Below are 27,858 nucleotides of genomic sequence, written 5' to 3' on the forward strand. Positions count from 1 at the left end.
TCTTTATTTAATCTTCCTAAATTCTTATATCATGTATCTTCTTTCTCATATTTCCATTAAACAAAAATAGCCTGTTTTATAGTCTCACTCTCGCCACAATGTCCACAGTTTCCTGTATTGTTGAGTCTTATTCTTGCTAATAATCTTTCTTCTGTTTGTGCCTCCTGATCTCATTCCTCCGACTCTTCCTTCCGTTTTTGTTTAATGATGCTTCGTGCTTCTGATTTGTTGGTGGTTACTGTAAAGTTCACCTGTCCTGTTGACCCTGTCTGCTGTTTCATCTCTAATGAGAGTTGGTACATAGTAATGTAACTGCTAATCACATCTTCTCAATGACTGCTGTGTTTCTAATTAAATGGCCGCTCTGCTTTCTGAATAGCGGTGCTGAAAACTAAGGATCACCAGCATGAACTTGAATCTGAGCAAACTATTGTTAATGTCCTTATTTCTTCCATTCACTGTCCTGCTAATAATAATAGTGCTAATATTACTCCAGTGTATACTGACAACCCGTTTTTGATTCGTTTTTCTATTTGAAATTCTGGTATGAGTGCAATTCAAATCTTTCTGGTTGAATTTTTTTAAGGCATCTGTGTAGATCTGAACATAATTAGAATAGTTAATAGATTCCTGTACTGGGCATGAGTTTACTATGACTCCCTTATCCTTTAACTGGACCTTCTGCCTGCTTACCGATCATCCACCTAAAACCTCTTGTTCCCATCATGGCTTTAATGTGTCTAGCGTTGGATGATCCGGGTTATTTCCTTCCAATTGAATCCAGTAATTTGTCTGTATTCTTCTTCTTAGTTCTGACATTTCTCCCATCTTTGAGTGTAGATATTGGACTAGTGTTGAATGCTCCTGGACTTGTTCTCAGTGCTTGATGTTGTATGCTGTCCCATTTTTGTAGATGTTATTTTGCTGCTGATCCATAGACTGATCAGCCATAATCTATATTTGACCTGATCAGTCCTGTGTAAACTCTTTTTAAAGCTCCACTTTCTGCCTCCCAGTCATCCCAACAAACATCTCATGTTTAAAATTCTTTCACATTCATCATCTAGCCTCTGCTTTAACTTTTGTTTTCATTTAAACTGACTACAGTCAGCTGAAACTGATTTTAGATCGGTCCAGTTTGTTCTAAAAATGGACCAAACTGGTTTCAGATTAATTCAGGCTGGTTTTAGACTCATTTTAACTATCATCTGCCCTGTTTATTCACTTTGACTTGTCATTTAGAAAGATGTTAATTCTTCAGAACCCATTTAAACTGGCATCAAACCTTTAAACATGGGGTTTGAATAGTTTTGTTTTAAATTGAGATCAAAATGATTCCAGGTTTTAACAACGGGCTTCATACTGGTGTAAACAGGTTGGTCCAAACTGGTTTCAGATTGATGTAAACAGCCTTTTTCTGTGAAAATATTTGATTCCTCTTAAATTAGATAGTCAGCATCTCTGCATCACAAGGAGTCAGCTATCATGGATAAAGCACCCATGGTTCACGAATTTCCTCCATATTTACTTGTTAGAAGAATAAACGTTAAACTTCACTAAAGGCAGTTTGTATGGAAAACTGGACGGAATAAAATGTTTTTCATTGTCTTTTGTGAGAAAAATGAAGCAAAGAACAGACCGTGACCCAGAAAATGAAAACTAGATCTGCAGATATTTTAGACGCTGTTATAGGAAATATAAATTCAGAGCTGGCAGTGATTTAAATCCAGAAAATATTTGGAACAGTTTTATTTTCCATCACAGGGTTAATGCACTGCCACAGAAAGACAGACAGAATGGCTGACTGGACTTGACCCAGTCACTTCAATTCAAATTCAAAAATACTTTATTAATCCCAAAGGGAAATTAAATGTTGTTATAGCTCATATTATGAAGGTTTCCTCAAAGAGTCGTTGTAGATGCTGATGGCTGTGGGCAGGAAGGATCTCCTGTAGCGCTCCATCTTACAGCAGATCTGAAGAAGCCTCTGACTGAAGACACTCTGTTGTTGTAGGACAGCCTGATGAAGAGGATGATCAGGGTTCTCCATAATGTTCTTCATTTTACGAAGAATCCGTCTTTCCACAATGATCTTCAGAGGTTCCAGAGGAGTCCCCAGAACAGAACCAGACTTCTTTATCAGCTTGTTGAGCTTTTTTAAGTCCCTGGTTCTGATGCTGCTTCCCCAGCAGATGATGGAGAAGAGATCAGATTCTCCACAACAGACTTATAGAAGATATGCAGCATCTTGCTGCAAACACCAAAGGACCTAAGCTTCCTCAAGAAGTACAGTCTGCTCTGTCCCTTCTTGTAGACAGCTTCACAGTTGCATCTCCACTCTAGTCTGTTGTCCAGGTGAACACCGAGGTATTTATACTCCTCCACCACCTCCACTTCTTCTCCCATGATAGAAATAGTTTTGAACTTATTCCTGTTTCTCTTAAAATCTACAATCATCTCCTTTGTTTTAGTCACGTTCAAAATGAGATGATTGTTTCCACACCATGCCACAAAGTGGTCCACCACCTTCCTGTACTCATCTTCTTGTCCATCTCTGATCCGCCCCACGACTGCAGAAGTCTTCTTGAGTTTCTGACAAAGCAAATCAGGTTGGATTGTATTAAATGTTCTGGAGAAATCAAAGAACATGATCCTCACAGTGCTGCTGGCTTTGTCCAGATGACAGTGGGTTTGTTGAAGCAGGTGTATGATGGCATCTTCAACTCCAACTCCACAGCGATAAGCAAACTGAAGGAGGTCCTAATGGTTCATTGTTTGCTTACTCAGGTGGACCAACAGGAGTCTCTCTAGGACCTTCATGATGTGGGATGTCAGGTCAACAGGTCTATAGTCATTGAGGACTGATGGGTGAGTTTTCTTTGGTACCGGAACAAGACAGGAGGTCTTCCACAACACCAGAACCTTCTTCTGGGCCAGGTTAAGGTTGAAGAGGTGCTGCAGAATCCCACAGAGCTGCTCTGCAAAGGCCTTCAGGACTCTAGGGCTGACATGATCTGGACCTGCAGCCTTATTCCGATTCAGTCTCTCCAGTTGTCTCTTCACTTGACTTCTTGAGACACACAGGTGGAAGGGGGAGGCAAAGGAAGCATCAGCATCTTCTGATATGGTTGAAGGCAAACATGTAGAAGCAGAAGGGTCTAGGACTGAGGTGGAAGATAAAACATTTGAGGTGTTACTGGAGAGCTGTGGGTCCAGAGGGTCAAAGGAAGGTGGGATGTCTGTTTGGCTGTGAGCAGGAGAGGAGGATGCTGAGCTTGTTTCTGAACTGAACCTATTGAAGAATGTGTTCAGTTCATTGGTTCTGTCCAGACCTCCATCGGTCTGATCATCCTTCTGCTTGAAGCCTGTGATCTTCTTCATCCCTGTCCACACATCTCTGATATTGTTTTGCTGGAGCTGCTCTCCAGCTTCTTCTTGTACACCTCCTTGCTGTCTCTCATCTTGACTTTAAGTTGCTTCTGTAAACTCAATAATTCTCTGTCTCCCTCTCTGAAGGCTCTTTTTTTCTTGTCAAGCAGGTCCTTCAGGTCACTGGTGATCCAAGATTTGTTATTGGGGAAGCATCTCACGGTTCTGGTGGGGATGATGTTATCCACACAGAAGTTTATATAGTCGGTTACACACTCAGTCATGGCATTGATGTCTTCTCCATGTGGCTGGCACAGTGCGTCCCAGTCTGTAGCCTCAAAGCAACCTTGCAGAGCTTCTTCAGCTTCCTGTGACCATTTTCTCACAGTCCTCTTTATTACAGGTTGCCTCTGAACAAGGGGCTTATATTTCGAGCAGAGAAAAACAAGATTGTGATCTGATTTGCCTAGAGGAGGTCTTGCTGTAGAGATGTATGAGTCCTCGACATTTGCATAAGACAAATCCAATGTTTAGTTTTCTCTGGTAGAGCAGCTGACAAACTGTTGAAACGTTGGAAGTGTAGCAAAGAGTGAAGCATGGTTAAAATCACCAGAAATTGCTACAAAAGTATTGGGGTTTTGTGTCTGTAGCTTAGCAACAACTGAGCTGATGGCATCACATGCTGTGTTGGCAACAGCGGAAGGTGGAACGTAAACTGTTACCAAAATAGCACTGGTGAACTCTGGGTAAATAATATGGACAAAAACTTACTGCCAACAGTTCAATATCTGGACTGCAGAGATGACACTTCACAGTAACATGTCCTGGATTACACCATCTGTTGTTCACAAGTACTGCCAGTCCACCTCCTTTACATTTACCGCTCCTCTTTAAATCTCTGTCTGCTCGTATGGTTAAAAAGCCTGGCAGAGAGACGCTGGAGTTGGGGATATGATCCTGCAGCCATGTCTCAGTAAAACACATGATACTGCATGCCCGGTATTCTGGCTGGGTCCTTTGTAGGGCTTGGAGTTCATCCAACTTGTTTCCCAACGATCTCACATTGCCCATCATAACCGACGGAAGAGATGGTTTGAACTTCCTCCTTCTCTCTCTTCTCTTAGCTCCTGCTCTGCATCCACGGCGTCTCCTTTTCAACTCATCAGGGATCTGGGGTTGTAGTTTAAGTATTATTTGAGCTTTTGAGATATTAATCAGCTGCTGCCGGTTGTAAGAAACAACCCCGTCGCCATGGCAATGCATCATAACAAATGTCCAAAAATAGAAAGTATTAAGAAAAATCCTCCAAGCTGCACAGCATCGTCCCAAAACAAATCAACTGTATCCACCACAAGAGGAATAGTTCCCAAAAAAGAATAAATCAGAATCAAAAGTAACAGAGCTACTCCAACCTGCTGCCACCTTGAGCGGCGCAATTCTAGAATACCAAAAAAAAGTGATACCACTTTCCTTCCAAACTAGTTCTACAGTCTGGTTCTTCAACAGAGCAGTGGGTCAGCACCAGGGGAGGACGTCCCTCAGTCTCTACAGCGCAGATTTACCATGGGAGGAACCATCTGCTACAGACTGATGGGACTTTTGCATGGAGGCCAGGATGCTCATCATCAGGGTCTTCAGTCTGTCCAGCAGGGAGCTCGCTCCAACTAAAGTAGCAAATTAGAGAAACTTGCACTTCCCCAGAGACTGGAACCTGGGTCAGAGGCGGGTCATCTAGACCTGGACGCCTGTCACACTGTGCCGTCCGGACGCTGAGGTCCGATTTGCTAGTGAACAGGCTTTCTTCCGTTACCATGGTGATATATTCAGAGTTAAACTGATCTTTCTGAAACAGAAACCAGTTTCCCTAAATTCAGATTCAACAGACTCAAGGTTTTTACATGGAATAACCCCAGGTCTTCAGCTTTGGTTCTGGGGTTGATCTGCACCAAGACCAGATCATCTCCGGGAATCAGAACCATTCTTACGGTATGATGGCCAGACATTCCTAAGTTGTTTATACTTGCATAAAATTGATGTGGAAACTGGACCCAAGAAGGAACCAGACTTGTGGAGGTCCAATGTTCTCTTCCTGACATCTTTGCTGATTTCTTTGGATTTTTTCATGTTGTCACACAAGGAAGAAGTGTTTCCATGACATCATCATGATGTCATGGCTTATTGACACGGTGCTCTTGGTGTATGTAGACCTCTGACTGACGAATGTATGTATGACACATGTCCATCTGGACCTAAAACACACAGTGCGACGTTTCAGCTCACTATGAGGATTCTGGTGTTTGCACTGAGCTTCAGGGTGAGAACATCCGGAAACATCAAAGAGCTTCTGAAGACTGGAGAACAGGAGGAGAACCAGCAGTTTTCAGGCTGCAGCGTTGCAGAAAAAGCGTTTATTTAGTTTGCTGGCAGAAGAAAACAGAACTTTATAGAACCTCAACAATATGAATATATGATCTCTCAAAATTACAGCAAAATAAGGAGCTGGAACATCAGATATCCCTGACTCCTGAACTACAACCCAAGAACCCATCTGACAGAACCGAGCAGGCGAGTTATTGCAGTGATACCGCTCGTGTGCATAGAAACATCCAGGTCTGTAAAAAACTCTTAGTGAGAAATCTAAATGTGAGAAGTTTGAGAAGGTGGCGTGTTGCTCTCAGATGAAGGCAGAACCAAACCAAGGCAGAAAGTGAGACGAGACGAGGTCGCTCGGTCCGAACCCTGACGTCACCTCGACCGAGGAAAGAAGCAGCAGCAGACACAAAAGTCCTCTGGAGCCCAGAACAGAAGAGGCCCAAAACACATACTGGGTCTGAGCTTCAGAAGCACAACAAAGGACTTGGTTCCAGTGGTTCACACTGGGTTCAATGCAACTCACTGGTTTCAGATCACTTTATACCAGTATCAAAATAGTTTAAATTGTTAAAATCTTATCAAACCATTTTCAGACCGGTACAAACAAGTTGCAGATGGCTATAAACCGGGTCCAGACTGCTTTAAACTGGTTTTAGACCATTTAAAACCAGAGTACAATGGGTTTCAGACTGCACCAATCTGTCTGAAATACAATTGTAAACCAGTTTCAGACTGGTTAAAAGGGGTTTCAGATGTGTGTAAACTGGTTTCAATTTTTGTTCAAGACTGGCTTTCTGTGTCTCCAAATGCCTATAGATCAGTTTAAACTGGTTTTATACATGCCGAAATTGGTTTGAGATTATAACATTTTCAGACTGGTTCCCACTGCCTGAAGTGCACTGTTTAATATGGTTTCAAACCAGTTTCAATCAGCATTAGATTTGTGGTTGGTTTTCGGTTAATTCGTATAATTTTCAGTCTGGTGAAAACTGGTTTCAGTGGGACAGAAATGGACGCAGACATTTTAAACTTTCAAGAATTCTCTCTTAAACTCGAACCGGTTTGGTCCGTCTTCCGATCTCGTACTTCGGCCTAAAGAGAACAGAGGCAGAAAGTGAAAGCAAGTGCAGCGCAGGGCGGTGGTGGACTTCAGGTGATGGAGGACGACTGGATCGTCTCCCATCGTGCCCAACGTCCTCAAATGACGTCACATGGCTATAAAGGGGGGCGGGGCTTCAGCCTCGCTGTCCTCCATTTCTGGGATGCTGAGTTCTGACCCGGCTCAGTCAAAGGCAATGAAGTCCCTCTCCAGGTTCTCAGACTCGTCGTCATCAGAAAAGAAGTCGTCCTCATCGATGTCATCTTCATCATAGTCTTCGTGCCACTCAGGGACATACTCTTCATCGTACTCGTCATCCTCCGCCTCCTCGCCCCCTTCCTCCCCATTGAAGGTGTTGTTGTCTGAATCTCCAGAGTCCGACCCTCGGTTGGTCTTGGACCTGAAAGAAACCAGAGTTGAGTGAGTTAAGAACATACGTGATGTACCTGCACAGGTGAGTAAGCATATTTCCTGACGACATGTTTGATGAATCCGATCCGATCGATTCCCAAAACGTCTGAAACTGAGCCAGTATCAGCTGGACTACGAAATGAGCCAGAGGGGCGGGGACTACTGAGGACGAGTAAAGACTTGTTATGACTTGGTACAACAGGTAAGGAGAGGTGTGTTCAGGTTCAGCACTCACACATTGTTGGTGTCTGTGTGGTTGGACAGGCTGGATGCCTGGGTGGACTCTGGTTCCTGGCTGCTTTTGGACTGATACCCGACCCTGAAGTCCTGGACCAGAAAGACAAACTGGAGTGAAACTGGAATAAGGCTGCAGCTGAGGATGATTTTAGTAATTAAGTGACGAATGATTAATCTACTGATTAATCACATGAAAAATAAACACATTCGGCAGATTTTTCATTGAACCACTTCATCTGATTTTATAGGTTATTTTATGGGTGGGGCTACACTTTAAACGGACCAGAGTCCGACCCAACAACAGAAAACATACGTCTCTTTGGACTCAACGGGCCACCAAAGCTGGTAGCAAAAGTGAACGTTGTACATGAATCATACCATCTGTTCCTTAGCAACATGGATGTTGTGGGTCAGGACACGCGTGTCCTTCAGCTTGTGGCAACTCATTCTCCGACGCCGCTCCAAAATCAGAAACAGAAGATCTGAAGCCTGCGTTGACTGAGCTGCCCTTCACCCTCAGTGATGTTACAATTGTAATAACGGCACAAATATGCAGAACAAAATGCAGGAAGCAGAACTTCCATCAATGTTTTCACTGCAGCTCCTATACGTCTCTTTTTCAGTATTTGTCGCTTTATTCTGTAATGTTTTAAACCAACTATTTTAACCTATTACCCCCCTCCCCGATACATGTTTTCACTTTCTGTACTGGAGATGCACAGAACGGCCCTGCCGCTGCCTGGAGTCAGACCCGAGACCCGGCAGGATATCAGCAGCAACCTGTGGGCGCAGAGCCAGAGTTGATGTTCAAGGAAGGAGGAGAGCCAAGACTTCAGTCCTGACCTTCTTCATTGGAAACCTAAGGTTGAGGACGAGTTTTTGGCCCTGATTAAGACCTAGAGGGAGAATGGTGAGAGCAGAGTTCTACGCTCCACTGAAACACGGCTGGACGTAGACATCCCGGCCCACACAGCCACCGTACCAGCTTCAGGACCCTAAAAGCAAACAGAGACGCGTCGCTGAGTGGTAAGAGGAACGGTGTTGCGATGGTTGGTGAATGAACCATGTGCCTTTTGAACATTGAACGTTTAGTGGTGGAAATGCATCTGCTTTGTTGGCTGCAGGCCGTTTTCATCCCGCCATCAGCTTAGGAGGCTGCGGTCTGTGACATCATTCACTCGACTGTTGCAGAGCTGCAAACCGAATGCTTAGCAGCGTTCACAGCTGGAACGGAGGACCTGAATCCTGTTTGCTTGTTGACATGGAACAATAAAACGAAAACATGCAAACAGAGCAACTGCCCTCCCTCTGCTGGGCCGTTCAGGTCACAACCTGGTCCTTTTATCACCTAAGGATGTCCCTTAGGTGATAAAGGAGTTCAAAGGCTTCCTGTCTCCACTCAGTGAGGAGTTGTCAGACGGACTTGGATGTGCTCTGGCCGCCACATCATCCCAAACAGGACTGTGCGCTGTTCCATCAAAACCAAGCCCTGGATCACCAATGACCTAAAGTTCACAAAAATCGACTCAGGGGATATAATAAGACCTAAAGGTGGAGCCGAGGAGGTATAGAGAGGCCCTCAGACATAAGCTAGAGGAGAAACTCCAGCAGAAAAACATCTGAGACGGGGGGGAGGGGCTTAAAGCCCAACAACTGTGGAGAGCAAGGTGGGGAGCCTGCTGGATTGATGGCCTGGTAAATAGCTTGAGCTCCAATGTTGTGATGGTGACGGATGAGATGGCTCCTTCTCCACCAGACTTGAACCCCGTACAGAACTCGTGGAACCTTCTTGAACGGCTGATTTGAACAGAGTGAGAAAATGTTCCTGTATATTTAGTTGGCTAATAATTCTGCTCATACCGATGTGCTGCTCTTCTGTTTAACGCTTCTATTGCATGCCAGTCCACTAGGGGGCACTATGTTCCTGAGAGTGCTTAGTGTTGTTGGGACCGGAAGTGGTAGAGGAGTTTGTTTATTCTCATTTTAGATTCACACTGGTACCACACCGTGTTAAACTGGTGTTAAACTGGTACCACACCGTGTTAAACTGGTACCACACCGTGTTAAACTGGTGTTAAACTGGTACCACACTGTGTTAAACTGGTGTTAAACTGGTGTTAAACTGGTGTTAAACTGGTACCACACCGTGTTAAACTGGTACCACACCGTGTTAAACTGGTGTTAAACTGGTACCACACCGTGTTAAACTGGTACCACACCGTGTTAAACTGGTGTTAAACTGGTACCACACTGTGTTAAACTGGTGTTAAACTGGTGTTAAACTGGTGTTAAACTGGTACCACACCGTGTTAAACTGGTACCACACCGTGTTAAACTGGTGTTAAACTGGTACCACAACGTGTTAAACTGGTGTTAAACTGGTACCACACCGTGTTAAACTGGTACCACATCGTGTTAAACTGGTACCACATCGTGTTAAACTGGTACCACACCGTGTTAAACTGGTGTTAAACTGGTACCACACCGTCTTAAACTGGTGTTAAACTGGTGTTAAACTGGTGTTAAACTGGTACCACACCGTGTTAAACTGGTACCACACCGTGTTAAACTGGTGTTAAACTGGTACCACAACGTGTTAAACTGGTGTTAAACTGGTACCACACCGTGTTAAACTGGTACCACATCGTGTTAAACTGGTACCACATCGTGTTAAACTGGTGTTAAACTGGTACCACACCGTCTTAAACTGGTGTTAAACTGGTACCACACCGTGTTAAACTGGTACCACACCGTGTTAAACTGGTACCACACCGTGTTAAACTGGTGTTAAACTGGTACCACTCCATGTTAAACTGGTACCACATCGTGTTAAACTGGTACCACACCGTGTTAAACTGGTGTTAAACTGGTACCACACCATGTTAAACTGGTGTTAAACTGGTACCACACTGTGTTAAACTGGTGTTAAACTGGTGTTAAACTGGTGTTAAACTGGTACCACACCGTGTTAAACTGGTGTTAAACTGGTACCACACCGTGTTAAACTGGTGTTAAACTGGTACCACATCGTGTTAAACTGGTGTGAAACTGGTACCACACCGTGTTAAACTGGTACCACATCGTGTTAAACTGGTACCACACCGTGTTAAACTGGTACCACACCATGTTAAACTGGTGTTAAACTGGTACCACACCGTGTTAAACTGGTACCACACCGTGTTAAACTGGTGTTAAACTGGTACCACACTGTGTTAAACTGGTGTTAAACTGGTGTTAAACTGGTGTTAAACTGGTACCACACCGTGTTAAACTGGTACCACATCGTGTTAAACTGGTACCACACCGTGTTAAACTGGTGTTAAACTGGTACCACACCGTCTTAAACTGGTGTTAAACTGGTGTTAAACTGGTGTTAAACTGGTACCACACCGTGTTAAACTGGTACCACACCGTGTTAAACTGGTACCACATCGTGTTAAACTGGTACCACACCGTGTTAAACTGGTGTTAAACTGGTACCACTCCATGTTAAACTGGTACCACATCGTGTTAAACTGGTACCACACCGTGTTAAACTGGTGTTAAACTGGTACCACACCATGTTAAACTGGTGTTAAACTGGTACCACACTGTGTTAAACTGGTGTTAAACTGGTGTTAAACTGGTGTTAAACTGGTACCACACCGTGTTAAACTGGTGTTAAACTGGTGTTAAACTGGTACCACACCGTGTTAAACTGGTGTTAAACTGGTACCACATCGTGTTAAACTGGTGTGAAACTGGTACCACACCGTGTTAAACTGGTACCACATCGTGTTAAACTGGTACCACACCGTGTTAAACTGGTACCACACCATGTTAAACTGGTGTTAAACTGGTACCACACCGTGTTAAACTGGTACCACACCGTGTTAAACTGGTGTTAAACTGGTACCACACCGTGTTAAACTGGTGTTAAACTGGTGTTAAACTGGTGTTAAACTGGTACCACACCGTGTTAAACTGGTACCACACCGTGTTAAACTGGTGTTAAACTGGTACCACAACGTGTTAAACTGGTGTTAAACTGGTACCACACCGTGTTAAACTGGTACCACATCGTGTTAAACTGGTACCACACCGTGTTAAACTGGTGTTAAACTGGTACCACACCGTCTTAAACTGGTGTTAAACTGGTGTTAAACTGGTGTTAAACTGGTACCACACCGTGTTAAACTGGTACCACACCGTGTTAAACTGGTACCACATCGTGTTAAACTGGTACCACACCGTGTTAAACTGGTGTTAAACTGGTACCACTCCATGTTAAACTGGTACCACATCGTGTTAAACTGGTACCACACCGTGTTAAACTGGTGTTAAACTGGTACCACACCATGTTAAACTGGTGTTAAACTGGTACCACACTGTGTTAAACTGGTGTTAAACTGGTGTTAAACTGGTGTTAAACTGGTACCACACCGTGTTAAACTGGTGTTAAACTGGTGTTAAACTGGTACCACACCGTGTTAAACTGGTGTTAAACTGGTACCACATCGTGTTAAACTGGTGTGAAACTGGTACCACACCGTGTTAAACTGGTACCACATCGTGTTAAACTGGTACCACACCGTGTTAAACTGGTACCACACCGTGTTAAACTGGTGTTAAACTGGTACCACACTGTGTTAAACTGGTGTGAAACTGGTACCACACCATGTTAAACTGGTACCACATCGTGTTAAACTGGTACCACACCGTGTTAAACTGGTGTTAAACTGGTACCACACCGTGTTAAACTGGTGTTAAACTGGTACCACACCGTGTTAAACTGGTGTTAAACTGGTACCACACCGTGTTAAACTGGTGTTAAACTGGTACCACACCGTGTTAAACTGGTGTTAAAGTGGTACCACACCGTGTTAAACTGGTGTTAAACTGGTACCACACCGTGTTAAACTGGTGTTAAACTGGTACCACACCGTGTTAAACTGGTGTGAAACTGGTACCACACCGTGTTAAACTGGTACCACATCGTGTTAAACTGGTACCACACCATGTTAAACTGGTGTTAAACTGGTACCACTCCATGTTAAACTGGTACCACATCGTGTTAAACTGGTACCACACCGTGTTAAACTGGTGTTAAACTGGTACCACACCATGTTAAACTGGTGTTAAACTGGTACCACACTGTGTTAAACTGGTACCACATCGTGTTAAACTGGTGTTAAACTGGTACCACACCGTGTTAAACTGGTGTTAAACTGGTACCACACCGTGTTAAACTGGTGTTAAACTGGTACCACACCGTGTTAAACTGGTGTGAAACTGGTACCACACCGTGTTAAACTGGTACCACATCGTGTTAAACTGGTACCACACCGTGTTAAACTGGTGTTAAACTGGTACCACTCCATGTTAAACTGGTACCACATCGTGTTAAACTGGTACCACACCGTGTTAAACTGGTGTTAAACTGGTACCACACCGTGTTAAACTGGTGTTAAACTGGTACCACACCGTGTTAAACTGGTGTTAAACTGGTACCACACTGTGTTAAACTGGTGTTAAACTGGTACCACACTGTGTTAAACTGGTGTGAAACTGGTACCACACCGTGTTAAACTGGTACCACATCGTGTTAAACTGGTACCACACCGTGTTAAACTGGTACCACTCCATGTTAAACTGGTGTTAAACTGGTACCACACCGTGTTAAACTGGTGTTAAACTGGTACCACACTGTGTTAAACTGGTACCACATCGTGTTAAACTGGTGTTAAACTGGTACCACACCGTGTTAAACTGGTGTTAAACTGGTACCACACCGTGTTAAACTGGTGTTAAACTGGTACCACACCGTGTTAAACTGGTGTTAAACTGGTACCACACCGTGATGAACTGGTATCACACTGAAATATAATTTTGGCTGATATTAACTGGCTTCTAACTGAATAAAATGTCCTCAAAATGAAATAAACTGGTTTTCAATTGGATTAAACTAACTTAAGACTCAATTAAAGTGGTTTCTAACTTAAACCGACAGATAGACATAAAAATAAAAAGGTATCAGACTGGAATTAAATTGGTTTTACAATCATGCAAAGTGGTTTCTGAATGAATTATACTGGTTTGAGATTATTAAACTGATTTCAAGTTGGTTTATGGTATTTTCTGACTGGAAAAAAAATTGTTCTGACAGGAATACGATGGTTTTGACAGAGCACCTGGGTGGAGTGTTGAAGGATGGCCAGCAGGCGGTCCTGGATGCGGCGGATCAGTTCCAGTCCCGTGTTCAAATGTTCTGGTTTTAGCAGCCTGACGCAGGAGGCCAGGTCAGTGCACTGTAGCAGAGTCTCCTCTGAACACAGAAACCAACAAATACAGTCAGACCAGTCTGGACTCCAGTAGTACTGGTTTCAAAGCTGGTACTCACCCAGCAGGATCTGCAGGGCGTTCGTGTGGAGGTCCAGAGCCTCTGTCTGCTGCTCCATCACGTCCATCTTCTCGGTTTCCTGGTTATAGTAACTGTAGACACAGGAGTAGGCCAGCACCTGCAGACACAGAGAAGGGCATAGTCAGCACATAGCTCCGACCGCAGCAGGTCCAATGAGGATGAGGACGGTACCTTTCTAGCCTGAGCCAGGATTTTACAGGCGTCAATGACGAAGGTGAGTGACTTCATCTGCAGAGCTTCGTTGATGGATGACACCTTGTTCTCGAGGTTGACGGCGAAGTCCTGCGTCAGAAAAACATGACAAGGACAGAGGTTTTCCTGATCCTAAAGGTCCTGGTTGTTTCAAGAAACAGCTCAAGTCATTTTCAGAATCAGAATCAGAATCAGCTTTATTGTCAAGTTCGTACATACAAGCAAGGAATTTGCCTCTGGTACACTTTGCTCTTTAGTTCTGTTTTTGCATTACAGAATATACAAATTTACAATGTACAATATACACATATATAATAAAAAGGTGCATTTGCAACATCTGTATGCTGTTGTTTTGCACTTTATTGAATGTTTAACAGAGAAACAGCCTGGAGGAAGAAACTGTCTCTGTGGCGGCTGGTTTTAGTGAACTTTAGTAAATTTTAGACGCTGTTTCACCATAACAGCCCAACATCAACCCCTGCTGGACACCTGCTGCAGCAGCTGTTTTGGTGTTTTCTGGTCCATTCTGGTTCAGATGCTGAACTTTGGAGTAGTTATAGTCCACCCACCACCTGCAAAAATACCCCAACAACCTGACCACTGATCTGTTTACTTCTTGGTTCTGGAATGGATGGAAACAACCCCAAAGTGAAACCAGATCGTCTCAGGATAAGTCCTCTGACCCATCAGAATGAAAACATCATAAAAGCTTGTAAACTGTGTGGTTCTGGCCTGAGATGGACCGTACCTTGGCCTGATGATGGAAGGTGCACCTCTCGTTGTAATCCTGGAACTTCTTCTCCTGTCGAGCAGCTTTACTCACCTGCAGGAAGAACAAAGAACAAACACTCAGTAAGCCATTTTCTGCTCTCTGATTGGATGAAATCGTGATCGTGTGGCAGTGTGTGTACCAACCATGGCGGAGCAGTTGTAGTAATCTTTATGTGTTGGTTTCCATGGTTTCAGGCAGCGCCAGCAGAAACCGTGGTTGCATTTGGCACAGGTCATACTGAGAACAGGCCAGAGAAAGCTTCATCACCACCTTTATCCCCACCTTACTCACCATCATCATCAGGCCTGTCCACTCACTGTAGGCAGCCCTCGTTCTTCTCTATCTGAGCCTGGCAGCTCGGGCAGCGCTTGGAGATCAGCTTGGCCAGATGTTTGCTCTGCGCTTCCATGCTCATCCCTTCATAGAAGCCTCCATCATCCATCCACTGAGACATGTGGCTGCAGCTTGCCGGGTAATGAGCCTGATGGGCACACAGAGGGCAGGAAGCTGCCGCATTGGTTCATTTGCGTCTTTATCCAACAGAGTATCTGCTGACCTGCAAACACTGCAGCACAAAACAACCTGCAGCCGTTCCAGGAACCTCACAGGTTTTAAGATTATGCTTAATAAATAACTCAGGAGGGAGGTGCCAGTCAGGGTCAGGCCCAGCTAGACTGAGCCATTCAAAGCCTTAACTGGACTGTACTATCCTGTTCAGCAGATGATTTCATGGACAAATGAACGATTGATCAGTAATTGAAAAACCCTACTGTTAATTAAATGTTAAATAAAGATGAAAATATTCAGTTGATTTAACATGTTCGGACATGAAAGTGTTTGGATGCTGGAGGTAGTGGACCTCCTGCTGTTTTAGTTGGGGACTCCTGTCCTACAGGAACCACTGTAAGATGGACATGTGAGAGACCTTTGGTCGGACCACCACTAAGAAGGCGGTGTGGGTGAAGAGCTCCCGACAGAACCTGAGATGTGGAAAAATACTCCCATACTAAACGAGATGATGACTCTTCTAAGTTTGTAAAGCAAGGGAGTCGCACCTCTATTGATGCGGAGAGTTATCTTATTGAAGTGAACAGCAACTTGAGCGGCCCGGCTAACAGCTGCACCTAACGAGGAGCAGTTGTGAGGTTAGCCTTACGTGGAGAAATGTCTGACTTGGACGTAATTCTGCAAGAAATAAGAGGTTTTTGCCAAGAAAATAATAGTCCACTATAGCCTATTAAGAAGGAGTTTGCAAAGAAAAATGCAAGGACGGTTGAGGTGGAATGGAGGTTCGAAAAGGCCGAAGCAAAGATACAGAATGTCGAGGGAGTCCTTTCAGAGATGTTAAAGTTACACCGCAGCTTTCAGGAGGGACTGGTTGACTTGGAAAGACGGTCAAGACGTGAGAATGTGCGGATTTACAGCGTACCTGAGGAGGCAGAGAAGGATTCCCCAACAATGATTACATTCATTGAAGGAATGGCCTAATCTTAATGGAAGGTGAGGCTGTTCTGTCCCCCGCCGAGGCTTCACCACCTCCTATAATCGTCAAGTTTCACAGCTTCAAAGTAAAGGAGCCTGGTGTGCGAAGGGCTTTACCTGGAAAACCCCCAAGCTAAGTCTGGACCACAATTACCCACAGTTCATCATTAAAAAAAGGAGAGAGTACGCAGACATCAGGCGAGTTTTGAGAGACAACCGAATCCAATTCCAGACGCTTTTCCCAGCCAGGCGGCTGGTTAAGCAGAAAGATGGAGCCAAAACCCGCGACTCTGTTGAGGAAGCATCCGAATATCTGAGCAGCAGAGGCTTTAAGGTGAAGATAACCAAGAGTCTTGAGACAATGTTGGAACAGATCCAGCAGCTCATGTGGAAGAAAAGGGATCTGCGAGCAAAAAATATCCAGCCAGGTCAGGACCTGGCACTGGCTATAAAGAAAAGCTACGAGTCTTCTGAAAATCTTCCTCAGCATCCTCAGAAAATTAATGGCTTAAGTAATATCCCTTTGTTCTTGCTGTGAGACATTTTATTTTCCTGCTCTGTCAAGCAGGACATGCAGCGAATGTGAAGTAAACACGTGAGGGCATGTAAGGTCACACACAAGGGAGGATGCATTGTAAACATTTAACCTGAACATTAACAATGATTGTTATTGTTTTTCTTATGGTTCATGTCGGATGTCACCCCGCCACGCTGACCGCCAGGATAAGGGTCCTCCAATATTCTCTGGATGGAGGGTTTTGGTTCTCTATTTTTTCTCCCCTTAGGGCCTCCTGCCGGGGCCCACTAGGGTCTTCCTCGTTGGAGCCCTGCATAGGAAGTCATTTTGGACATTTAATGTTAGTTTTGAAGTTTAGCATTGTGGTGTATGTTTCATGTTCATTTGTTCATCCCTGTTTGTTCTTTCGAAGATGTGGAAGTTTGCCTCAATCTATAAAGGTATTAAAGAAAGAAAGAACTAGATGACATCTATTAAAATAGTATCATTCAATATGAAGTACTTAACCCAATTAAGAGGGGTAAAATGTTATCCATGTAAAAAAAGTCCAGATAGCATCCCTTCAGGAAACCCATTAGGACGATTTGGAGCACAGTAAACTTAATAGAATGGGATTTAAACATGTCTGTTCCCATAACTCAGGAAGGCGGAGAGGAGTGGCAATACTCACTTCCAGGACCATAAATTATGAGCATATACGCAGATACAAAGACAAGGAAGGCAGATACGTCATGATTATAGGCAGACTAGACGGTAAGTTGACAAGTCTTCCAAGTGTGTACATCCTTCCTGATAATGACCGGTTCTTTTCTGAATACGTACTCGAGATACTGGCAACAAAAAGCCAGGGCAGGACTCCACCAATAACTAAAGAAAACTCAACATTTTAATGAACAAACTGGGAATAGTAGATGTGTGGAGGGAAATAAACCGTTCAGGTCGATCTTACACTCTATTCATATGCAAATAAATTCACGAATCGATTATTCCTTCATGTTTAAAAACGACCTACACGAGTTCAAAGAATGTAATATAGACCTGTGCACCATTTTATTATCAGAATCAGCTTTATTGCCAAGTTCGTACATATAAACAAGGAATTTGGCTCCGGTACACTTTGCTCTTTGGTTCTGTTTTTGTATTACAGAATATACATATTTACAATATACAATATACACATATCTAATAAAAAGGTACATTTGCAACATCTGTATGATGTTGTTTTGTTCTCTATTAAATGTTCAGCAGAGAAACAGTCTGGAGGAAGAAACTGTCTCTGTGGCGGCTGGTTTTAGTGAACAGTATTCTGTAGCGCCACCTGAAGGTAAACCTCTAAACAGTTTATGTGCAGGGTGTGTGGGGTCTGCAGAGATTTTAGCAGCTCTTTTCTTGACCCTTGACCTGTATAAGTCCTGGATGGAGGGAAGGTCAGCTCTGATTATTCTCTCTGCAGACCTGATTATTCGTTGCAGTCTGGACCTGTCCTGTTTGGTGGATGATCCAAACCACACTGAGATGGATGAAGACAGGACAGACTGAATGATGGCAGTGGAGAAGATGACCAGCAGCTCCTGTGGAAGGTTGAACTTCTTGAGTTGCCTCAGGAAGTACAAACTTAAGGAGTTTCACGGACGAGTCCAATGAGGTGCAGTCATTTGTGTACAGAGAGAAGAGGAGTGGGGATAGAACACACCCCTGGGGGGCACCAGTACTTATTGATCTGGATCGGGAGAAGATGCTCCCCAGTCTCACCTGCTGCTGTCGGTCCATCAGGAAGCTGTTGATCCACTGACAGGTGGAGGCTGGGACGTTGAGCTGGGTGAGCTTCTGGTGGAGGATGTCTGGTATGATGGTGTTGAAGGTGGAGCTGAAGTCTACAAACAGGATCCTGGCGTACGTCCCTGGATGGTCGAGGTGTTGCAGGATGAAGTGTAGACCTAAGTTAACAGCATCATCTGCCGACCTGTTTGCTCAGTAAGCAAACTGCAGGAGGTCCAGCAGGGGGCCTGTGATGTCTTTCAGGTGCTTCAACACCAGCTGCTCAAAGGATTTCATGACCACAGACGTCAGGACTACAGGCCTGTAGTCATTTAATCCTAGGATGGTGGGTTTCTTGGGAACCGGGATGATGGTGGATCGTTTGAGGCAGGAGGGGACCTCACATTTCTCCAGTGACTTGTTGAAGATCCTTGTGAAGATCGGAGCGAGTTGATTTGATCAGGCTTTCAGGCATGATGGGGAGATGTTATCAGGTCCTCCAGCTTTCTTTGTTTTCATGTGCTGAAAGAGCTGTTTACATCTTCCTCAGAGATCTTTAGTGCAGGCAGAGGATCTGAAGGTAGGGGGTTGGTTGCTTTATGGGAGGAATTTGTTCCTGAATGGGATGTAGAGGAGATGATTTGAGGTGTGAATGGCTTCTTGTCATGTCTGCAGTAGAAGCCATTCAGACGGTTGGCCAGGAGACGACTCTGTTCAGGATGGGTGGAGGGGCTCTTGTAGGCAGTCAGGTTTCTCAGACCAGTCCATACAGCTGAAGCATCACCAGTAGAAAGGATGTTCTTAAGCTTCTCATGATTCTGATAATGCTGACCTGCTTCTGCTCTGTGTCTTGTCTTCTTTCAGAGCCTCTCTTTGCATAGCTCCCAAATTGTGAATTATGGATTTGGACAGCTGGTCTCTCAACACAATTGATCAAATTTTCTCGATGGGAAGACAGGGTAAGGGAGAGTCCTCTCGTCCAGACCGGATGTTCTTCTCCAGATACACAATGGACTCCTGGCAGAAGCGGAGGATTGTGTGTCAGACAATGACATCAGTCGAGGACGTGAAAGATGTGTACATCCTTGGATTTCTGATAACAGGATTTCTAGATTTCGGAGTTGGCGGTTACCTGGCATATCGTGAAATTGGGAAAACGTGAGCAGCAGTTCTGGCCATTGCGAGGCTGCCAGGGTTATGTGAAGGGATCTGCAGAGCGATCAACACTCAGACTGAGATGTTAAGGGAGCTGAACCGCAACCTGCCTGTGATCCTTAGGATTGCAGGCAGGTTGCGGTTCCTGGACTCAGGGGTGAAATGGGATAAATCTTGGAGAAAGTTGTTCGCTCGAATCTGGCAGAAAGACCAGGAATTTGGCTGTTTGGATTCGCCTTTGAGAAGCATCTGCAAGACTCTCAAGGCAGACGGAAAATTATTAGTCAGTCTGACCCAAATAATTGTTGTTTTTCTGAATCTGGCTCCCCTGCACAGCCTTGATGGCTGGCTATCTTCAACTTCTCCTGGAAGTTATGTAAACATGACGCTCTGCTCCCTCCCTTCCCTGAAGACATCTGTGGACCTGCTCAGAACTGTTGATGAACCTTCCATCGTACCATCAAGGACAATGGCCTCTGTACAGTGCTTCACCGACTTACTTTGCACACACACACGCATGCTCATTTAAACGTACGCACCCGACATACAGCCTTCACCGTATCTCTGCTATGTGTTCTCGTGTTGCTTCTTTGTTTTGAGGTTTTTTTATTAATATCTCAAACTGTATCCTGCTAAGGATAGAGTGTGAAATATGATTTTATTTCCCTCCTCTTACCTAATGTGGTCTTTCTTCTTATCCTCTTTTTACCTAAATGTGGCTTCATAGATTTTTAGATTGCTTAGAAGGATTGTATTACGACTATTCCTTTTCACTCAGGCTGCAAATTGGTACATTTTACCGGACCTGGTCTAAATGGACAGAATATGTAAAACCATATAGATCTGACTTTATATGACTATGTCTGAGGACATGGTTGGGCTGGGTCTGGGTTCCATCGGATTATATTTCATCAACATTTCTTAATGTACGTTATAAGGATTATTTAAGGCAACCTCTCCATCCAACAAAAAAAAAGATGGACATGAGGATGCCAGAAGGTTCTGATGTTCACGGGTCAAGAATCTTTATGATATCTCTCATAGTTCTTGCCTGTGGTTCTGCCTGATGAAGAGTTCTACTGTGGGCTCCTCAGAAAAGGAGGGAATAACTATAGCAACCAGGGACTCTGCCGCTTCTTAATTCTGGCATTGATCCATCATGGCCACCCCCACAGAGCCTGAAAAATCATCTGATCAGAACTTATTAACCTGAGAAATAAGACTCAGATTGAACTTGAACTTTTCAAAACAAGAGTCTTGATCTGTCAGAACTTAGATTAATAGAAAAGTAGGTTCCAGATTCCCTGGAGGCTTTCCAGAACACAGCTGATGTATGTTGGAATTTGAGGCAGAGGCTGCAGGGTCCTGCTTGTTCTGAAATCTTTTAGTTGTGATACATACTGGACCTTCAGATCAGGAAGAACCATGTTTGGAACTAGCGATTCTGAAACCTGCACAGATAGAAATGTTGAACCCATCACTAAGCCTGAAACAGGATCATGACCTCTGACCTCAGGGAAGTTGCAGCTGAAGCAGGATGACCAGCAACATTTGGAGCAGGTCCCCATGCTGCCTATGTTCTCCTTGCAGAGGATCTGGTCACAGCCCTGTGGGTTGGTGCACCATGTCAGGTTGGAGCAGCACTCCACGTAGCCTCTGAGCAAGGCGTTCTCATACTGTCCAACAGGAGGAGGAGAAGGTTAAACTCCTGAACAGGTGACACTCTGTAAGCCTGAGGTCAGCTGGCCTGTGTTACCTTGGCGACGGTGTCCTTGTCGGTGAGGATGCCGAGGAAGAACTGGGAGGTGGGCTGAGCCTGGCAGTCTGTGATTGGACAGTTGCAGTTCATGACCAGGTTCTGTTCGATCCGGGCAGTCAGGTACTCCTGCCAGCACGACTGCACAACAAAAACAGGCTGTGAAATACACACACACCTTCAAACACACACTGACAGCAGGTAGCATCAGTTCTGAGTGGTTCTGACCCGGCAGCAGTAGTGCATGCAGCTCAAAGTCGGAATGGGCTCCATGCTGCCGGTCCTGGGGCCCAGACAGACGGGGCAGGTGGAGGCAGGGCTTGGTGGCGGCTGTGGGTTTCTGCACCTGAGTCCGGCGGCCATGATGAGAGCGTCAGGGTCGTCGGTGTAGCGCTGAACCAGCAGGTCCACATTCCACTTACAGTGGATTAGAAGGTGTTCGGCCCGGTCCAAATCCAGACTAAGAGTCGCTGAAACCTTAAGAAACACAAACAGGATCAGCCAAGGCGACAACCCATTAGTAATTGGGCCCCACAGGGACACCTGACAGGTGAGAACAGATGCCGAAACTTCAGCTGCTTTGTCGCCATGGCAATCATCAGAACCATCACAAAACCTGTGATCTCTCAGTGAGGGTCCAATATAAAGGATCCAGATAAAACAACAAAGGTCTGGTTCAGGCTCCTGGTGAAACAGAATGTTGTGGTTCTAATTCTGACCCGACTGATCTCAGGTGAAACCCTCCAACATCAGGTAAACCCAGCTTTCACCATCATCAGAAATACAACAACATCTGACCTGTTGCACCGTCCGCTGCATCAGCTGACGAACCTCCTCCTGCGTCATTGTACGGCCCATCGAGAACAGTCCCGAATCCAGAACCCCGTCCTCAAAGCGACGTGGCGCTGGTACCAAACTGTAAACAGCCAGCAGAGAGACATGAAGACAAAAAGAGGCAAACAAATGTTCACTGATGGAGACACAAGTAAATATTAAACTGTTTCAGCTCCTTCGTCAGAGAGACCCGTCTTTGTCAGAGACCGTCTTCGTCAGAGACCCGTCTTTAGAGACCCGTCTTAGTCAGAGACCGTCTTCGTCAGAGACCCATCTTTAGAGACCCGTCTTCGTCAGAGACCGTCTTCGTCAGAGACCCGTCTTTAGAGACCCGTCTTAGTCAGAGACCGTCTTCGTCAGAGAGACCCGTCTTCGTCAGAGACCGTCTTCGTCAGGGACCCGTCTTTAGAGACCCGTCTTCGTCAGAGACCGTCTTCGTTAGAGACCCGTCTTAGTCAGAGAGACCCGTCTTCGTCAGAGACCGTCTTAGTCAGAGAGACCCGTCTTCGTCAGAGACCGTCTTCGTCAGGGACCCGTCTTCGTCAGAGACCGTCTTCGTCAGAGACCGTCTTCGTTAGAGACCCGTCTTAGTCAGAGAGACCCGTCTTCGTCAGAGACCGTCTTCGTCAGAGACCCGTCTTTAGAGACCCGTCTTTAGAGACCCGTCTTTGTCAGAGACCGTCATCGTCAGAGACCCTTCTTTAGAGACCCGTCTTCGTCAGAGACCGTCTTCGTCAGGGACCCGTCTTTAGAGACCCGTCTTCGTCAGAGACCCGTCTTAGTCAGAGAGACCCGTCTTCGTCAGAGACCCGTCTTAGTCAGAGAGACCCGTCTTCGTCAGAGACCGTCTTCGTCAGAGAGACCCGTCTTCGTCAGAGACCGTCTTTGTCAGAGAGACCCGTCATCGTCAGAGACCCGTCTTCGTTAGCCAGACCCGTCTTCGTTAGCCAGACCCGTCTTCGTCAGAGAAACCAGTCTTCGTCAGAGAAACCCGTCTTCGTCAGAGACCCGTCTTAGTCAGAGAGACCCGTCTTCGTCAGAGACCGTCTTAGTCAGAGAGACCCGTCTTCGTCAGAGAAACCCGTCTTAGTCAGAGAGACCCGTCTTCGTCAGAGACCGTCTTCGTCAGGGACCCGTCTTTAGACACCCGTCTTAGTCAGAGAGACCCGTCTTTAGAGACCCGTCGTCGTCAGAGACCGTCTTAGTCAGAGAGACCCGTCTTCGTCAGAGACCGTCTTCGTCAGGGACCCGTCTTTAGAGACCCGACTTAGTCAGAGACCCGTCTTTAGAGAACCGTCGTCGTCAGAGAGACCCGTCTTCGTCAGAGACCGTCTTTGTCAGAGACCCGTCTTAGTCAGTAAGACCCGTCTTCGTCAGAGACCGTCTTCGTCAGAGACCGTCTTAGTCAGAGAGACCAATCATCGTCAGAGACCCGTCTTCGTTAGCCAGACCCGTCTTAGTCAGAGAGACCCGTCTTCGTCAGAGACCGTCTTCGTCAGGGACCCGTCTTAGTCAGAGACCCGTCTTTAGAGACCCGTCTTCGTCAGAGACCGTCTTCGTCAGGGACCCGTCTTAGTCAGAGAGACCCGTCTTCGTCAGAGACCCGTCTTTAGAGACCCGTCGTCGTCAGAGACCGTCTTAGTCAGAGACCGTCTTCGTCAGAGACCCGTCTTTAGAGACCCGTCTTTGTCAGAGACCGTCTTCGTCAGGGACCCGTCTTTAGAGACCCGTCTTCGTTAGCCAGACCCGTCTTTGTCAGAGAAACCAGTCTTCGTCAGAGACCGTCTTCGTCAGGGACCCGTCTTCGTCAGAGAGACCCGTCATCGTCAGAGACCCGTCTTCGTTAGCCAGACCCGTCTTCGTTAGCCAGACCCGTCTTCGTCAGAGAAACCAGTCTTCGTCAGAGAAACCCGTCTTCGTCAGAGACCCGTCTTAGTCAGAGAGACCCGTCTTCGTCAGAGACCCGTCTTTAGAGACCCGTCGTCGTCAGAGACCGTCTTAGTCAGAGAGACCCGTCTTCGTCAGAGAAACCCGTCTTAGTCAGAGAGACCCGTCTTCGTCAGAGACCGTCTTCGTCAGGGACCCGTCTTTAGACACCCGTCTTAGTCAGAGAGACCCGTCTTTGTCAGAGACCCGTCTTTAGAGACCCGTCGTTGTCAGAGACCGTCTTAGTCAGTAAGACCCGTCTTCGTCAGAGACCGTCTTCGTCAGGGACCCGTCTTTAGAGACCCGACTTAGTCAGAGACCCGTCTTTAGAGAACCGTCGTCGTCAGAGAGACCCGTCTTCGTCAGAGACCGTCTTTGTCAGAGACCCGTCTTAGTCAGTAAGACCCGTCTTCGTCAGAGACCGTCTTCGTCAGAGAGACCAATCATCGTCAGAGACCCGTCTTCGTTAGCCAGACCCGTCTTAGTCAGAGAGACCCGTCTTCGTCAGAGACCCGTCTTCGTCAGGGACCCGTCTTAGTCAGAGACCCGTCTTTAGAGACCCGTCTTCGTCAGAGACCGTCTTCGTCAGGGACCCGTCTTAGTCAGAGAGACCCGTCTTCGTCAGAGACCCGTCTTTAGAGACCCGTCGTCGTCAGAGACTGTCTTAGTCAGAGAGACCCGTCTTCGTCAGAGACCGTCTTCGTCAGGGACCCGTCTTAGTCAGAGACCCGTCTTTAGAGACCCGTCGTCGTCAGAGAGACCCGTCTTCGTCAGAGACCGTCTTCGTCAGAGACCCGTCTTTAGAGACCCGTCTTTGTCAGAGACCGTCTTCGTCAGGGACCCGTCTTTAGAGACCCGTCTTCGTTAGCCAGACCCGTCTTTGTCAGAGAAACCAGTCTTCGTCAGAGACCGTCTTCGTCAGGGACCCGTCTTAGTCAGAGAGACCCGTCTTCGTCAGAGACCCGTCTTTAGAGACCCGTCGTCGTCAGAGACCGTCTTAGTCAGAGAGACCCGTCTTCGTCAGAGACCGTCTTCGTCAGGGACCCGTCTTTAGAGACCCGTCTTAGTCAGAGACCTGTCTTTAGAGACCCGTCGTCGTCAGAGACCGTCTTAGTCAGAGAGACCCGTCTTCGTCAGAGACCGTCTTCATCAGGGACCCGTCTTTAGAGACCCGTCTTAGTCAGAGACCCGTCTTTAGAGACCCGTCGTCGTCAGAGAGACCCGTCTTCGTCAGAGATCCGTCTTTAGAGACCCGTCTTAGTCAGTAAGACCCGTCTTTGTCAGAGACCGTCTTCGTCAGGGACCCGTCTTTAGAGACCCGTCTTCGTTAGCCAGACCCGTCTTCGTCAGAGAAACCTGTCTTTGTTAGAGAAACCCGTCTTCGTCAGAGAAACCCGTCTTCGTTAGAGAAACCCGTCTTCGTTAGAGAAACCCGTCTTCGTCAGAGAAACCCGTCTTCATCAGAGCGGCTCGTTTGGATTTCACAGAGATGATTGGACCAGCTTCAACATCAGTACCAAAGAAAAATGACACTTGGATCACAGCCAGAGAAACAACGTCTATCAAACCTCATATGAAGCATTAAGGCTGCTCAACAGATTTGACCCACTTCTGGAGAACCAAGAGAACCCACATTAACACGGAGCGGTACCTCAGAGCGTAAATGCTGCAGAAAAAGGGAATATTGGTAAAGAAAACAATAAAGTTGATCAGTTTGAACATTACAGGTCTGGTCTTTGTGGTGGAGTCAGTTGCATGAAGGTTGGACAGGATCTGTAGATCACTGGATTCTGGTCCCGACTTCACTGGAACTCGACTTGTATTTCCAGAGGTCTAAACATTGTGATGTTGTTCGCTCTGATCATATCTCTGCATGGTTTAACGAGATTAACCCTGGAATCAGAACCGGAACCAGAGCTGGAATCTTCACAGACACTGCATCAGGTGATGGCATCTCTGCAATGTTCTCCCAGATCTTCTCATCATCACCAAGTCTGCTCTCAGCATCTGTTGATGACCTTGTAGATGACTTTAGTCTAAATATTCATGGATGAAATCGACCGGAAAAAACAAAGCTTTGCCTGAAGAGAAAAGGTCACCAAAAGGTCATTCTGAGCTCTATCACTACAGGTGAAGCTCAGAAAACTAAGTGAACCCCTGTGGAGAAAAGCAACGCTTCAGGTTCACGTTGACATTTATATAGAAAGCCTTCATCTATAATCAGGAGTTAAACTGAACCAGGCAGTTCTATGTTCCTGACTTCTTGTTGTCAACATGCAGACTAACACCTCCCCACCTGTCCCTCCAGAACTCCGGTCCAACAGTATGTCTGGACCAGCAGTATGTGGCTCCACTTCTGATAACCTGCTGACCAATTACAGAACCACCAGCCTCCAGAACCATTACAGCATCTAAATGGGTAAAGATCATTGAATAAAACCAGTTTATGAACAAATTTACTCTTTATGATAAAACTCATCTCTTCGGGTCTTTCCAGTCAGGCTTTAGGCCACAGCACCGAGACTGCATTGATGAAGGTTCTGAACTGATGGTTCTTGAACCTCTGTCTTGGTATTACTGGATTTCAGTGCTGTGTTGATAGAACATGCTGATGATAAACTGGAATATTGGGCTGGATTGTCTGGTTCTGTGCTGAACCCGTTTGGCAGACAGGGATTACTTTGTGTCATTCAGTACTTGAAATGAACTGTGGGGTTCCTCAGGGGTCCATCCTCAGGCCACTATTGTTTAACATCTATATGATCCCCTAGCTCTGATACTACAGCATCTCTCTCTCTGGGTATGAATGGTTCTGTATGAATCAACTTGCCGTGACTTTAATTGAGTGAAACACATTTCATCTGAGACAAACATGTTTTAAATGACAAGTTTTATCTATTCTGCAGTTTGTTCCCATGAACATAAACAGCAGGAGACATGTTTATGCTGTTGATCCTGCATGAGCTCATCAATGAGTTGAAAGTGTTTGTGTTAATGTGTCAGCTTTCTAATAAAGTTTCGGTGAATTGACTAAGGTTAGGGAGAAATGAAGTAAAAAAATGAAACCTTGAAACCTTTAAAGTTTTACAGTTTGGGCTTTTAGGTTCACCGATACCCAGTGGTTCGGTTCCGGTTCCTGAACGTGATTTGGAAAAGGCGACACATTTCCACCAATAAAAATAGGTTTCAGAGCAGGAACTCTAGTTCAACTTGGGTTCTGCAGAATACTTGGTTCTTCTGCGCGAACCTTGTGGGCGGCTCGAAGCCGCAGACAATAGAAGCAACAAGTACAGCGGTGAAGACGGAGAACATACCGTATAAACATTATGTATGTTTGTTATACACTCATCATATAACTACTGGTTTCTGTTACACTCGCAGATGCTGAACATATGCAGAGGAAAATATTGTACATCCGTTGTTCTTGTACAGAGTCTCCGTCTCCTTTTATGCGTTAAATGTAGTTTATAGATGCTCTCTTTCTGCATTAGAAGGAACAGCAGCTCAACATACCTTTCCGTCTCGCTACCACGCTGTGTAGCGCCCACTGGGGAAGACTAATGCTTGGTTCCCAACA

At 45.7% G+C, this 27,858-nt stretch overlaps 1 protein-coding gene across 2 annotated transcripts in view; it reads right to left on the reverse strand.

The window, feature by feature from the left end:
• Positions 1-5,746: 5,746 nt before the first annotated feature.
• The window catches only part of LOC124859507 (cullin-9), a 61,554-nt gene continuing 39,442 nt past the window's right edge, over positions 5,747-27,858 (reverse strand). For both annotated transcript variants that reach the window (XM_047352321.1, XM_047352322.1), the window contains 12 exons: positions 22,320-22,437; positions 21,750-21,998; positions 21,522-21,662; positions 21,277-21,441; positions 15,171-15,334; positions 14,997-15,090; positions 14,830-14,904; positions 14,061-14,171; positions 13,869-13,986; positions 13,660-13,793; positions 7,488-7,579; positions 5,747-7,241 (listed from right to left, as the gene is read on the reverse strand). In XM_047352321.1, the coding sequence (XP_047208277.1) occupies positions 7,025-7,241; positions 7,488-7,579; positions 13,660-13,793; positions 13,869-13,986; positions 14,061-14,171; positions 14,830-14,904; positions 14,997-15,090; positions 15,171-15,334; positions 21,277-21,441; positions 21,522-21,662; positions 21,750-21,998; positions 22,320-22,437 (1,678 nt within the window). In that variant the 3' untranslated portion in view covers positions 5,747-7,024. The remainder of the gene's footprint in view (positions 7,242-7,487; positions 7,580-13,659; positions 13,794-13,868; positions 13,987-14,060; positions 14,172-14,829; positions 14,905-14,996; positions 15,091-15,170; positions 15,335-21,276; positions 21,442-21,521; positions 21,663-21,749; positions 21,999-22,319; positions 22,438-27,858) is intronic.

The sequence above is a fragment of the Girardinichthys multiradiatus genome, chromosome 22, assembly GCF_021462225.1.
Source record: "Girardinichthys multiradiatus isolate DD_20200921_A chromosome 22, DD_fGirMul_XY1, whole genome shotgun sequence".
Taxonomy (NCBI): domain Eukaryota; kingdom Metazoa; phylum Chordata; class Actinopteri; order Cyprinodontiformes; family Goodeidae; genus Girardinichthys; species Girardinichthys multiradiatus.